At 43.6% G+C, this 13,543-nt stretch overlaps 1 protein-coding gene across 3 annotated transcripts in view; it reads left to right on the forward strand.

The window, feature by feature from the left end:
• The window catches only part of CPNE4 (copine 4), a 193,148-nt gene that overhangs the window by 154,035 nt on the left and 25,570 nt on the right, over window positions 1–13,543 (forward strand). For all 3 annotated transcript variants that reach the window (XM_088654502.1, XM_035129268.3, XM_088654503.1), the window contains exon 8: window positions 4,913–5,011. In XM_088654502.1, the coding sequence (XP_088510628.1) occupies window positions 4,913–5,011 (99 nt within the window). The remainder of the gene's footprint in view (window positions 1–4,912; window positions 5,012–13,543) is intronic.

The following is a 13,543-nucleotide window of genomic DNA, read 5'->3' on the forward strand; positions in this document are numbered from 1 at the left end:
AGCTCAGTGGTACTAAGAACTAGGTTGCTTCCCTAAAGCTAAAGTTAGAAGCCCACAGGAATGAAATAAACAACCAGCTTGATCTATGTTAACCTTGACCTTGTTAGATGCAATTTGACTTTTAATGATCTCCAATTAAAATTCAAACCTCAAATAATCCAAAACAGTCCTTTCTTCTTCGCCTTCGCCTTCTACTTAACAACTTTCTGGCATTATAACGAACTTCAGATAATGAATGGATCATTAGTGCAATCAGGTTTCTTTGTTCTTTTTCTTTAATCAGCAACTGGCAATTGTGAATGTTTGTTTTTTTAGGGAGGGGGAAGAACAGGAGAGGCTGCACATTGCCTATGGTGGCTTTTGTTTGTTCTCTATTTATGTAATTTAGGCTGTGAGTCCTGTGGCTCCTGTAGCCAAACCCCCAAAGTACCGTTGCTTATGTATTTAAAACCAAAACAGCACCACAAACATATAAGAGAGGTATTGACTGGCTTGGGGAAATCATAAAAAGGTAAGGACCCCTGGACAGTTAAGTCCAGTCAAAGGTGACTATGGAGTTATGGCGCTCATCTTGCTTTCAGGCCAAGGGTGCCGGCGTTTGTTCCACAGACAGCTTTCTGGGTCATGTGACCAGCCAGACTAAACCGCTTCTGGCGCAATGGAACACTGTGACGGAAACCAGAGCGCATGGAAAGGCCGTCTCCCTTCCCGCCACAGCGGTACCTATTTATCTACTTGCACTGCCGTGCTTTCGAACTGCTAGGTTGGCAGGAGCTGGGACAGAGCAACAGGAGCTCACCCCGTCACGGCGATTTGAACCGCTGACCTTCTGATCGGCAAGCTCAAGAGGCTCAGTGGTTTAGACCAGCGTCACCTGTGTCCCAATCCTAAGATTTGCAGAAGTGCAAAAAATATGGAAGGGGCAGCGGCTAAAGGATAAGTGAGGGATGAGCCTGCTCAGTGGTTACAGAATGCTGACTGTTAGGGGACATGAGGGAGTGTCAACTTGGCCCCACAACCATGCATGCCCGGGGCCATGTGTGCCATGCAATGTGCATGGCTCTGGCACCGAAATTTGTGGGTGCCTGGCCCTTTCATGGGGAATTGTGTGGGTGCTCTGGCACCCAGGTCCCCAGGGAGTTGGCACCTATGTGGGAGAGGGATGGTGAAATGGGTTTTTTCACTCTTTAATAGCAGACCCTGAGTATGTAAACAGAGACTCAGCTGGCAAGCAGTTTTTCTGGAAGCTAACAGAGCAGTAAACGACTTGATTTATCGTCCCCTCCAGGTGAGATTGGCTCTGCTGCCTTAAAGACATGTGAAAAAAGAAAAGATTGGCGCTCCTTAAAAGTAGTAGGGAAGAGCCATAGCTTTGGAGCTATGCAAAAGGTCCCAGCATCAGTTCCTGGCGTCTTCAGTTAGGGCTGGGGAACGCTCTTTTCTGAAACCTTGGAGATCTGCTGTTAGTGCAGATAACAATGTTACATGCAGCCCAGTCTTCAAGTGGCAAGAGAGGTCGGTGGTGTCAGCGCATCCCTGGGGTTTTGTTACCTTAGAACAGGGGTGGGAAACTGGATCTGACCAACAGACCAGATGGTTAACTGCCCCCTGCCCGCCCCCGCCCCAGAGGCTAAGTTTGACAGGTGAGCTGCAGGGCACATGCAGAACACTTTGCAAAGCACTCCACAAGATCCGGCTAGCAGGTTTGCCTTAGAGCCATTAATTTAACAGAGGGACTGGTTTAGCCACTTCAGTATCCTCTCTTACAGCGGCAGGATTGGAGAGGACCCCAAGGTGACAGGCAGGCTAAGCCACCAACCCGATAACAAGGCTAAGCTAGATGGATCAGTGGTGCCACCTAGTAGTTGGCTGTTCCCTGCATTCCAGTAAATGGCATTATAGGAATAAGTTAATGAGAGGGAGGCACTACTTGCTGCCCAGTCTGCACACACACACACACACACACACACAAAGTTTACTCAGATGTAAAGCCCATATACTTCAGTGGGACCTATGCCCAAGCAGATGTGCACAGAATTGCACCCTTAGCCACTCTTTCAACACCATGGAGCAAGCTCCTCTTACATTATCCTGGTGGCATGGGGGTTGCTACATGTCTGCCTGCCTGTCGTCTACCTATCTATGAATGAAGAACCCTGGGAAAATCAAAACTATCTGAAGTTTGTGTCTTTATAAGCTCCCCTCTTTTCCTCCAAGGAGAACAGGTTTAATTCTGCATCCTTTCAAAGATGCAAAATCAAACAAGCCTGGAAATAGAGGAGGGGTAGCCAACACGGTAGCTTCCAGCTGCTGTTGGACCCCAGCTCTCACCAGCCCTGCCCAGCATGGCCAAAGGTCAGGGATGATGGGACTTGAAGTCCAACAACATCTGGCCAGTACCAATAATGGAAAATACGCCGCATTTCACCAAAGCAAAATACAATAAATAATTATATAACTGTTGTCGGTATTGTCTATTAGAGACAAACCATTTGACCACCCATGGCAGTGGACAGAGTATTTTTAGAACTCTGGGGGCTGGGAACATTTAAAGGATTTCTTTCTTTCTTTGCTTTACAAAAAAAGAGAGGCAACCTTACCAATTCAGCGAGATTCCTCAAGAATTCCTTTGGGAATGATGTTACATCAAGGTGTCGTGTCATTCCGGTCAGCATTCTGCCCAAGGAATGCAGCTGAGCCTTCAAGCTGCCGGTTGAAATGTCAGGAAAGCCTTTTATTTTATTTTATTTTATTTTATTTTATTTTATTTTATTTTGATAAAGGAAAGAAGAAGTACATTCTCTGCCTTGTATGTAAAGGTAAAAACCCCACCCAAATTGTATAATCAGTGATATAATAGAGCTTTAAATGTATGAGGCGAATGAGGCACCTTAAGACTCAATACCAGGAATCCCCAAACTTCGGCCCTCCAGATGTTTTGGACTACAATTCCCATCTTCCCCGATCACTGGTCCTGTTGGCTAGGGATCATGGGAGTTGTAGGCCAAAACATCCGGAGGGCCGCAGTTTGGGGATACCTGCTCAATACCATTATTTTACCCTTCAGTTGTTTTTAATCCAAAGCAGCTGGGGTGTCTGCCCCCCTCCTTGCCCCCCCAGTAGCGCTAGATATAGGGACTTGATATCCAATTGGAGAACAACAAGCAGAAAAGGGATTAAATAGTTTCTCCTTGCCCGCAGTTTCCTTGTTCAGGTTTGTTCTTTTTCCTGTTAGCACTGGCAATGCGAAAATTTCACAGCAATCTCTCTTTTTAACTGTATACCTCTAAACATATAAACCTGGGCACAGAGGGGCACATCACTCCTATCTCTGTCAAACTTGTCAGCGAGCTTGTCGGTTTTCAAGAGAGAGATGTACTTCCTGCACCTGATTCAAGCATATTCCGTCCCTTTGGGATATAAAGGTCAAAGCAGAAGCTATAGACTTATGCGGTGAAAAATGACAGACTACTTCAGTCGTGTTCTTTTTTCACTCCCTCTTGAGTATGAAAAGGCACCAGAATATCTTGCTCAGCAGCTCCCCAACCCCACCCCCAAAGGAGTGCTTCTTAGTTAGATCACAGTTGTACTCTGTATCCCACCATATATTAAAATGTTGGTCTTCAGCAGCCAAAAGGTACTAAGCACAGGAATTAATTAATATATCACAGTTTGTTGTATTTATATTTACCTTTGCATTTAACTGGAGGAAATCCTTGCCAATTTTCCCATCCAAATCAATCCATCTGATTGGATCTCCCCTCCCAACCTGCTACTCTCCCAGGCAGAAACAACATACAGTGGTGCCTCGACTTACGAATTTAATCCGTTCCGAAGGCACCTTTGTAGGTCGAAAAATTCGTAAGTCGAAAAGCGCCATTGGAAACGCGATTTCCCATAGGAATGCATTGGAAACGGAAAAATTCGTAAGTCGAAGCAACCCCATCTAAAAATTCGTAAGTCAAAAAAAACCCCACGGTTTCCGTTCGGATGTCGAGAACTTCGTAAGCGTGCAGCCATTTGCCCCATTCGTAAGTCGAAAAATTCGGTTGTCGAGTCGTTCGTAAGTCGAGGTACCACTGTAACACAGAAACAGTGCCAGATTTATATACACAGTACAGTTTTATACTGGAGGCAGATACCACAGACACTCAGATGGGGTTATGTGGGGGCCCTAAATGCTTTTTAAAACAGTTCAGTTTTCAACTATTGCATAATCACTTCAAAAATGAAGGAAACGGGATGCCGCCTAAGACAGACATTATCTTTTTAGAGACCCTGTTTTTAACATGTGGGGCTACCACAAAGAGCAATCAGAATGTCACACATAATTATTTACAGCAATGTTTGTGAACTGGGAAAAAAAATACAATAGCGAATACTGCTGTTATTCACATGGCACGATTTCTGTTCCTGACCTCGGATTAACATGTGTATTGTGGCAATTTCCATTCCCAGTTCTGTTCCTGACAAAATTACCCAACAGCCCTATGACACAGTAAGCCAACTATGGCTTAGCAAGACGATTTGAAGGTGTGGGCTCCAAGAGAGGAGCTTGCTGGAACTTTGGCCTTCTTTGGTCCCTTTCCATGTTATGTACAAACCTTGGCTCCAGCTTGTGTTTAGTGAGGAGAGAGCTTAACCACGAGTCCCAGTTCAGGCAACAAGCTATGCCAAGCTTTGTCTCAGCTGAGCACAGAGTAGCAGTAAAAAGGACCAGGCAGGAGCAAAGCCATTGTAATCTCTCTGGGAGCCCACGCATTCACATACTGTAGGTATTACAAAGCTATAGTTTGGCTTACCATGTCACAGAAACTGGGTCTATGGATTGTTTTGGATAAAATCAGCTCCAAAAATCTTTTTAAAGGAAGGGGAAGAATTATTTCTCTCTCTTTTTCTTTCTTTCTTTCAGTGCATAGTTTGGGACTGGGATTCCAATGGCAAGCATGACTTCATTGGAGAATTCAGTTCAACATTCAAGGAAATGCGAGGAGCCCTGGAAGGGAGACAGGTAGGCTCAGGTGAATGTGTGCCGTTTAAAAGCAACAGCAGAATTAAAAGATTAACCTTTTCATAGCAAGCAGAGTTTTATGTGTAGGCTGCCTTGCCAAACATGCAGTCCTTTCTATTGCAGTGATAAGAGCATTCAAGCCAACTTTTCACTAGGGTGACTTCTAGATGGTTGGTTGTCTGATTTGTTTGCACAAAGCTTGCAGGAAGTTTAGATTATATTAGCTGTTTATTGAGCATTCAAACTGATTTGCTTGCAGGGGTGTTATATGACAAACAAGTGCTACTCACACTTTTCTGTGCATTTCCTCATCACTTTTTCTTACTGCATAATGTCTGAAATAAGCTTTAATTGTACTACCTGAATTTGCTAGTATATTATTGATTCCCACCAGAAAATAGTATGATTACCTTGGATCACTGTCCCGCATGTCGTTATAGTTAATAAAGATAAAAAATAGATATATTTCGCCTGTTGGAATTGGTCGACGTGTTGCCTCTTTTTTTGGTATTTCCACCAGAAAATAGTGACAATCTGGAAGCACCTTAGGTGTTTAAGACGATTTCATAAAAGTATTGTGGACAAAAAGCGATTAGAAAGCACACTAAAAACTTCTATTTTATCAGACTACGAAATGAGCTAATTGTTTACAGGAGGGCTAGTCTTCTTACAAAACCATGTAAACCTTGTTGTTTGTAGTAGGGTTGGAATAACACTAAGGAAGCAAGGCCTTTCTGCAGCCAGGGTGGCTGAGAACATTTATGGGGTCCAGAGCAAATCTGATACTCAACCTGCCCCGAGACTAGATGCAAGGAGCCAATTTAACACCAAACCTATACATGAAAGATGTATGGCAAATATGTGACAGGGCGCATGCAGAACACTTGTGTGGATCAGCGCTTTATCCAGTGGCGGCTGGTGGCCATTGAGACTGGTAGGGTGGAAGGGAAGAGAAGCCAACAGGAAGTGGAGTCAGAGCCAATGGCAGACAAAGCCGGTTTATACTAGTTTTGCTCCCATCCTCCCTGCTGAGTTTCGAGGAGCAACACTGAGGCTAAAGAGGAGGAAGTTGACGGGAACTTCCACCCCTTAGACTGATTGTTCAGTTGGGTTGGGGGGGGCGCTAGGTGAGGCTGGTGACAGTGTCTCATTCTCCCCAATTCTCATTCTTCCTCCTCAGGCTTTATCCATGCCCACCTGTCATCACATTTCAGACCTAGTAGACATCTTAACAAGTAGTCATATGTTGTTTATTTCAGACTGGTTCTTCTATAGAAAATAATGCAGTTGTTCTCACCACCTCCGCCTTACTGATTTTTTTTTTTGGTGTTTTTTTTTGCATCTGTGCTGTGTTAAAATGTCAACGGTGGTTTCAGTGGGAACCAAAGCTGAGCTAGACTTTAATTGGAATTTCTGAGAAAACTTCTTATTCCTCCCTGGGTAGATGACCTCCCACTTGTATCAGGTCAACTTATTAGCAACCTTTAGATCCATAAAGCTGTCAGTTTGCTTCTGGGAAGGATATTAAAACTTCCGATCCAGCATGCCACTGTACATTCTTTTGTTTCTCTGCAGAAGTGGCACTGATGTTTCATGGGTGAATGGAGTGCTTCTCCCCTCCATCCCACTCGTTCTGACTCTTTAGGCCACTAAGTTGAGTTGAGACTCAACATTGAGTCATGCCATGACCTAAGGTGGGTTGCATTAGCAGCACAACACACCAGACAGATAGTAAGTATATCATAACATGTTAAGGAATGGGTCCCAAAATGCATGCTTGGCTTGAAGCTTGGTTCCAGGACCAAACTGGCTGAAGACTACTGATAAAGGCCAGGTGAGCTCATTGAAATAATATTTCTACTTATTCTCTACTGCCTAAATCAGGCATCCCCAAACTGCAGCCCTCCAGATGTTTTGGCCTACAGCTCCCATGATCCCTAGCTAACAGGACCAGTGGTCAGGGATGATGGGAATTGTAGTCCAAAACATCTGGAGGGCCGAAGTTTGGGGATGCCTGGCCTTAATTAACCACACCCCACACCCTGAAGATAATAGTTAGCCAAAAGAATCTTCTGAGCTCAATGGCTTAGCCAACTTTCCAAGACTTGCATCTTCCAACAGCTGGTTGCTTCTTTGAAGCTTTCATTCATAATACCTGCTCTGTGCAATAGAACAGGCATCCCCAAACCCTGCCCTCCAGCTGTTTTGGGACTACAACTCCCACCATCCCTAGCTAACAGGACCAGTGGTCAGAGATGATGGGAGTTGTAGTAGCAAAACATCTGGAGGGCCAAGTTTGGGGATGCCTGCAATAGAAGAACAATACAATAAGAAGAAAGCAGGGCTTTTTTTCAGCTGGAACCTGCTGAAACTCAGTTCTGGCCCCTCTCAGGTGTTGTCATTATAAGAGAGAAGGGGAGGCTTTCATGCTGAGTTCTGGCACCTATTTCTCTAGAAAAATAGGACTGGAAGTAAGTAACACTTTTTATTAAAACAAAATTTTAAAATAGCACCTTAGAGACCAACTAAGTTTGTTATTGGTATGAGCTTTCGTGTGCATACCAATACTATAACAAACTAAGGTGCTACTGGAAGGAATTTTTTTATTTTGTTTTGACTATGGCAGATGTGACGGATTGGCCTGGTGGGCAAAAGAACTCCAGGGTGCAGAGAGTTAAACCCCAACCTCCTGGATAAATGACGCATTCCATTCCTGAGGGGCGGGACTGCCAGGAGTTTAAAAGGAATGGGAGGCAGTTAATTCGGTTGAGAGGGTTGTGGGAGCGAGGGAGAGTGTGGGTAGGCGTAGGAGATCTTAAAGTGTTCTGAGGAGTTTAATTGAATTATATTATCTAGCCATTGTTAATTGAAACTAAGAATATGATCTAAGAGCCTGTACACATGAAACCATTACGCATTTAAAAGTCATCTAGTCTAAATAAAGCTTTCTTAAATGTTAGTGGATGTGCTTAGTTATTCCAGCTGGGTATCTAAACTCACAGAAGTGGTGGCTCAATAGAGGACAAAACTTACCTCGGGAATAGAGGCAATGGTTTGTGTCTTAGAGTTACACTGAGGAGGCTTAGGAGGATAACCTGGGGTGCTACAAAGTTGCCAGAGTGGGAAGGGCAAACTGTTGCAGTGGGGAATCAAACTGAGTGAGACCCTTTACTGTAGGCAGGAGGTTATTCCGTCAAACAGCCTAGAGTTTCGCATGATACCAGGCCACGTAAGCTGGAAGACTCTCTTTACTAAGAAACCCACAAGTAAAAGGGGTTAATCTTAAGGCGGCAGGAGAATAATAATAATAATAATAATTTTTATTTATACCCCGCCCTTCCCAGTCAAGACCGGGCTCAGGGCGGCTAACAACAAATAATATCAACACAAATATAAAAGAAACAATTCAGTTAAAACAACAGAATAATACAATGTTAAAATTCAATTTTAAAATTAAAAATCTACGAATAAGATAAAACCATTATAAATAAAACCTTAGGGGAGGGTAACCGTGGGGTCAGACTGCGTCAGTCCGAAGGCCAAACGAAACAGCTCTGTCTTGCAGGCCCTACGAAAAGATGACAAATCCCGCAGGGCCCTAGTCTCCTGAGACAGAGCGTTCCACCAGGTCGGGGCCAGTACTGAGAAGGCCCTGGTCCTGGTCGAGGCCAGCCTAGCCACCTTGTGGCTCAGGATCTCCAATATGTTATTATTTGTGGACCGTAATGTCCTCTGTGGGTCATAGAGAAGAGGGAGGGTGGTTTCCCCCCTGGATTCCTGTGTCGCATTTTTAGTAATAGAGAGGGAGGACATTTCGTCACATTATTAAGAAGGATCCCCGAAAGTTTAGTGACAACGCCGGGACTGGGTTTGTCGCACATTAATTGGTGGCAAAGTCCTTTGGGTTCATCGCAGCAGACCAACACGGCTACCTACCTGTAACTATACCTTTTTATTAAGTAGGGTTATTAAGAAACCTTTGCTAGGTACTTCCTCTGCTTTCATAAGCTTCTGCTGTGTTAGATGGGAAAAAATGACTTCTGAAGTAAAAGCTTCAATAAAGATGGAATCAGCAACTCTGTGACAAAACCACTTCTCGGGATCAGCTCTATCCACACAAATTTGGACTAATGACTCTAGATGAAGTTGAGTGTTGGAAGATTCAGGACAGCTAAAAAGAAAGCACTTCACACAGTGCAACTCTGGAACTGGATCCCACAGAGGGCAGTAACAGCCACCAACTTGGGCGGATTTAAAAGAGGATTAGACAAATTCATGGAGGACAAGGCTGTCAATGGCTACTAGCCATGAAGACTCCAATACCAGCTGCTATGAGTCACAGGTGTGAGAATGCTGTTGGGCTCTTGTCCTGCTTGCAAGTTTCCCATAAGCCCCTGGGAGAGGCACTGTGGGCAGGATGCTAGACTAGATGGGCAATGGGTCTGATTAAGCAGGCTCTCGTTGCATTATTTTGTTGTTGAAAATGAGAAACGACGATCGTTTCTGATGAGTGTGTAATGCTGGAATCATTTGTTGTCTCGGTCATTTTTTTATTAGAAAACTGAACTTCTGCACCTTTTTGTCTGGCGACTTCCTACAGTTCCACCCACCTGCACAAAACCCCGAGGCACACATGTTAATACATCATGCACGTATTTGGATAATAAGTTTTGATAAAGGCAATCAAAGGTGCCAAGGAAATTCCTCTGCTCAGCTCAAGGGAGCCAGAGGGGTTTAAAAATAGCCTTAAATAGAAGGTACACCTGGACAGTTAGCAAATGGGAATATTATATAAGTGAAAATCTGTTTCTGTGACAGAAAAAACAACAACAAGTAAATGGTTTTCTCAAAAACCTCTAACATTTGCAATCTCCATGGAAATTTCCAGAAGGTGAGGATGTTATTTAACTATGGTAGTTTATAACTATTAGTATGTTAAAGTCTAGTCGTACGAACAGTGTCTAATCTCTGGAAGTTCAAAAACGAGTTGTGAAGGAACATTTGAGGTGTCAACACTAGATGTAATTTCTATATCAACAGTGAAATCCTGTGCAAATCCTGAGTTCAGTGGGACTAGCTACCAGGTAAGTATGTGCTGGATTTCAGCCTAAACAGCCTAAATACTTCCTACACGACACCCATTTTAATTATGGAGGAAAAACTAGTTTTCATGTATCTGAAAATTTCATGTATCTGAGGCCAACACTTCTAGATTTCTGAGGCATGCGGTATAACAATACAATAGCCTTGCATTTCTTAGAGATTATTATTATTATTATTATTATTAATGTGGTACATATAAAATGAGGACTCTTGGACTTTCATTTCCTTGTAGTTAAAATACTGTAAAACTCCAGAAATGTTCTAAACATTTAAACATGTCTTCTAAACTATTTCCACAGGGCATCCAAATGTTATTTCGCTTTCGTACATAAAATTCTCGTTTCGAAAAATAAATAAAAATAAAATGTGAACAATATCATGTTTAATAACAAAATGACTCATTAGCTGACATCCTAACATTGATCTGGTAGGGCTTCCGACTCCAACATTTGTCTGCTTTATTACTGAAGAAGTCCCTATCAGTTCACTTGAGTGCAAGGAACCTCTAGGCTTCCCATTTGTGTATGTAAAATGAGTGCAGTGGTGCTTGGAAAGAGGGTTTGACAAATCCTGGGAGTCTAATTTTGTACACAGCACTGGCTCAAGTCATTTTGCTGCCTGAGGCAAAGGGCAAGGTGATAGCTCCCATGCCATGTACAAAAGGTGGCCAGCCGATTCTGACTAAAGCACAGGGGTTCCCATATGTCTTGTTTTACATTCCTCTGTTTGAAGGCATGGGCGTACCCAGCCCGGGGCGGGGGGAAGCTGCCCCCCTAGAAGCAGGGCCGGCGCAGCCATGGGCGAGAGTGGCGCTGCCGGCGGGGCTGGTAGGCAGAAGCGGAGGACAACCCGGCGGAGTGTGAGTTCGGCGTTCCCGCCCACCACGCCGCGCCCTCCCTCCAGCTCCCCGTCGCACCCTCCGGGAAGGCCAAGCGCGGTGGGGAACCAGAGAGCGCGATGGGAAGCTGGAGGGCTTGGCGCGGCGGGAACGCTGAACTCTGCCCACCAGCCCCGCCGGCAGCGCCGCTCTCACCCATGGCTGCATGCTCCACCTGGGCTCCGTAGCCCTGCCCACATTCCCACTTTGTGGCCCCTCCCCTCTCGTGCCTTGGCCCCGCCCCTTGGCCCCCTAGTTTTGATCCTGGGTACACCCCTGTTTGAAGGTCTGTCCAGTCAAGTTCGAGTCCAGTTTAAAGAGATGAAACCATAAGAAGAGAGAGCAGGAGGGGCTTAGAAGTTTCCCAGAACTACCCAAACTGTACAGAAATTTATTCATGTATGCGACTACAGTGGCAATAATGTTACTTGCCCAGAAATGGAAAGAAGTCCCAGCAAATGAAGAATAGATACAAAAACTTATGGAATATGCAGAAATTGTGAAATCAAAACAACAAACATTTCATTAAAAAAAATGGAAATGGTTTATGGAATATTTACAAACTGTAAACAGATAAGAACATTGGCAGGGTTATTGTAATAACCTGCAGTTTTATAAGAGCATATATATTTAAAATAGATGAATAAATGAGCAAATTAAGTTAATTTGGACACGCAAAAAATATTAAAAATAAATTTAAGGAACCTCAGGAAGAGGAGGAAGGAAGTCAAGTTTTGAAATGTTAAAATGATTGTAAAATTATTCAAAATCATAAATAAAATATTAAAAAAAGAAGTTCCCCATCATCAGTTAACACCTGGCCAGCAACCAAGCAGACCTGATCATAATCTCTCCTAGTATGGTGAGATGTGCTGTATTTCTATTTAAACTGTAAAAATTAAATCTAATGTTAGTAATTACTTCTAAATTTGCATCTTTGTATAAATTAACATAAGCAAGTGTTGTGCAAATGGGTGCCCACATAGCGCACAGGACTGCTTCCTGCCCTCTGTGGCTGCCTGAGGTCACTGGCTCTCTCAAAGTAGTAGTAGTAGTAGTAGTAGTAGTAGTAGTAGTAGTAGTAGTAGTTATCCTCACCCTTCACCCTAAGGTCCTACATCTGGACAGATATGAACTATTAGACTAGTACATCCCTGTCAAATTTGCTTCCCACCAGCATTTTGGTAAACCATCAATTAAGATATATCAGGATCTGAAAGGAGAGGCTGAACTTGAGCAAGTACTCCAGAGATCAGAAAGCAAAAATAAAATAAAATGAAGATGTTGGAAAAATTCCCAGAAACATGTGGTCCTGTCTGTTACCTCGACTGGAAAAGAGGATTAATTCACAAGATGAATAATTTGAGTTCCTGGGGAAGCTGGGCCACATTCAGCTATCTGGGTCAGGCAGAGTATGGAAATGTCCCTCTTGTTAAATTTGTTTAGTTATCAGATCCATCCGCAGGGTCAAAGGCATCAGTGTTTAAAAAGGAGCATGCTTTAACCTTTAGCTGGGTGCTATACACTCAAAACAGCAGTTTGAGTGGCTCATGGTCGGATGACCAAAAGATGAAAATCCAAAGAGCGCCAGCAGAAGAAAAGGAAAAGACGCGTGATATTTATTTGCAGCAGCAGTGCTTATATATTGCATACTAGTTATCGTGTCCTGCAGATGAGGTGATGACTCCTTTTAGAACAGCATCATATTCGGACCAAAGTTGCGGACACATGAAAAGAGGGGGGCAACATGTCTCATCTGCAGCTCAGTGTGCAGAGTGGAATCTCCCATGTGGGCAATGAGGCCACAGGATTGGTTGGCATAGCAGAGTAAAATTGATGACCGAGGGGTTGCCTTATTGATGGACTTACGATACACTGGCCCTGCTATTCCCTTTGGTTTATGCGCAGGTCTGGGGAACCTGTGCCTCGCCGGATGTTATTGGACCCCCAACTCTCATCAGTACGACGCAGCACATCCAATGGTCAGAGATTATAGGAGTTGTAGTCCAACAAAATACCCATAGCCGGTACATTCCAATCCCTTAAAATGCCTGCGTTTGCAGAAAATGGGTTTAATTCCTTAACTTCATTGGGAGTGAAACCAACTTAGTGCAAATTGTCCCTTTAAGCAGTTTGTGACTCCAGCACTAATGGCTTTACCCTGGGGTAAGTGGTTAATTTTTTAAAAACAGCATAACACAGTTTAATAGTTTGTGGAAGCAAATGAGACCCACTAATGGATTATAAACACTGAAGCGTGATAACATCAAGGAGATGTATGTTCTGTCCATATATACATGCTAGATTGAAAAACAGATTTGCATTGACTTAAAATAGGACTACGTTGATAAAATAAGCATTCTGGCTCGACTGGTTAGGGGACTAAAGCACTTTCACTGAGGCAGTGCATGACAGCTTAAATAGCCATAGCTGTGTTTTTGTGTATGCATTTTATATATTTAGAAATTTATACAAACCTGGCTATGATACACACCTGGATTGCACATCAAAGTACAGTTGGTGGCAGTGGGTTGTCTTATTGAAGCATTTAC

The sequence above is a fragment of the Zootoca vivipara genome, chromosome 11, assembly GCF_965207765.1.
Source record: "Zootoca vivipara chromosome 11, rZooViv2.hap1.1, whole genome shotgun sequence".
Classification (NCBI taxonomy): Eukaryota; Metazoa; Chordata; class Lepidosauria; order Squamata; family Lacertidae; genus Zootoca; species Zootoca vivipara.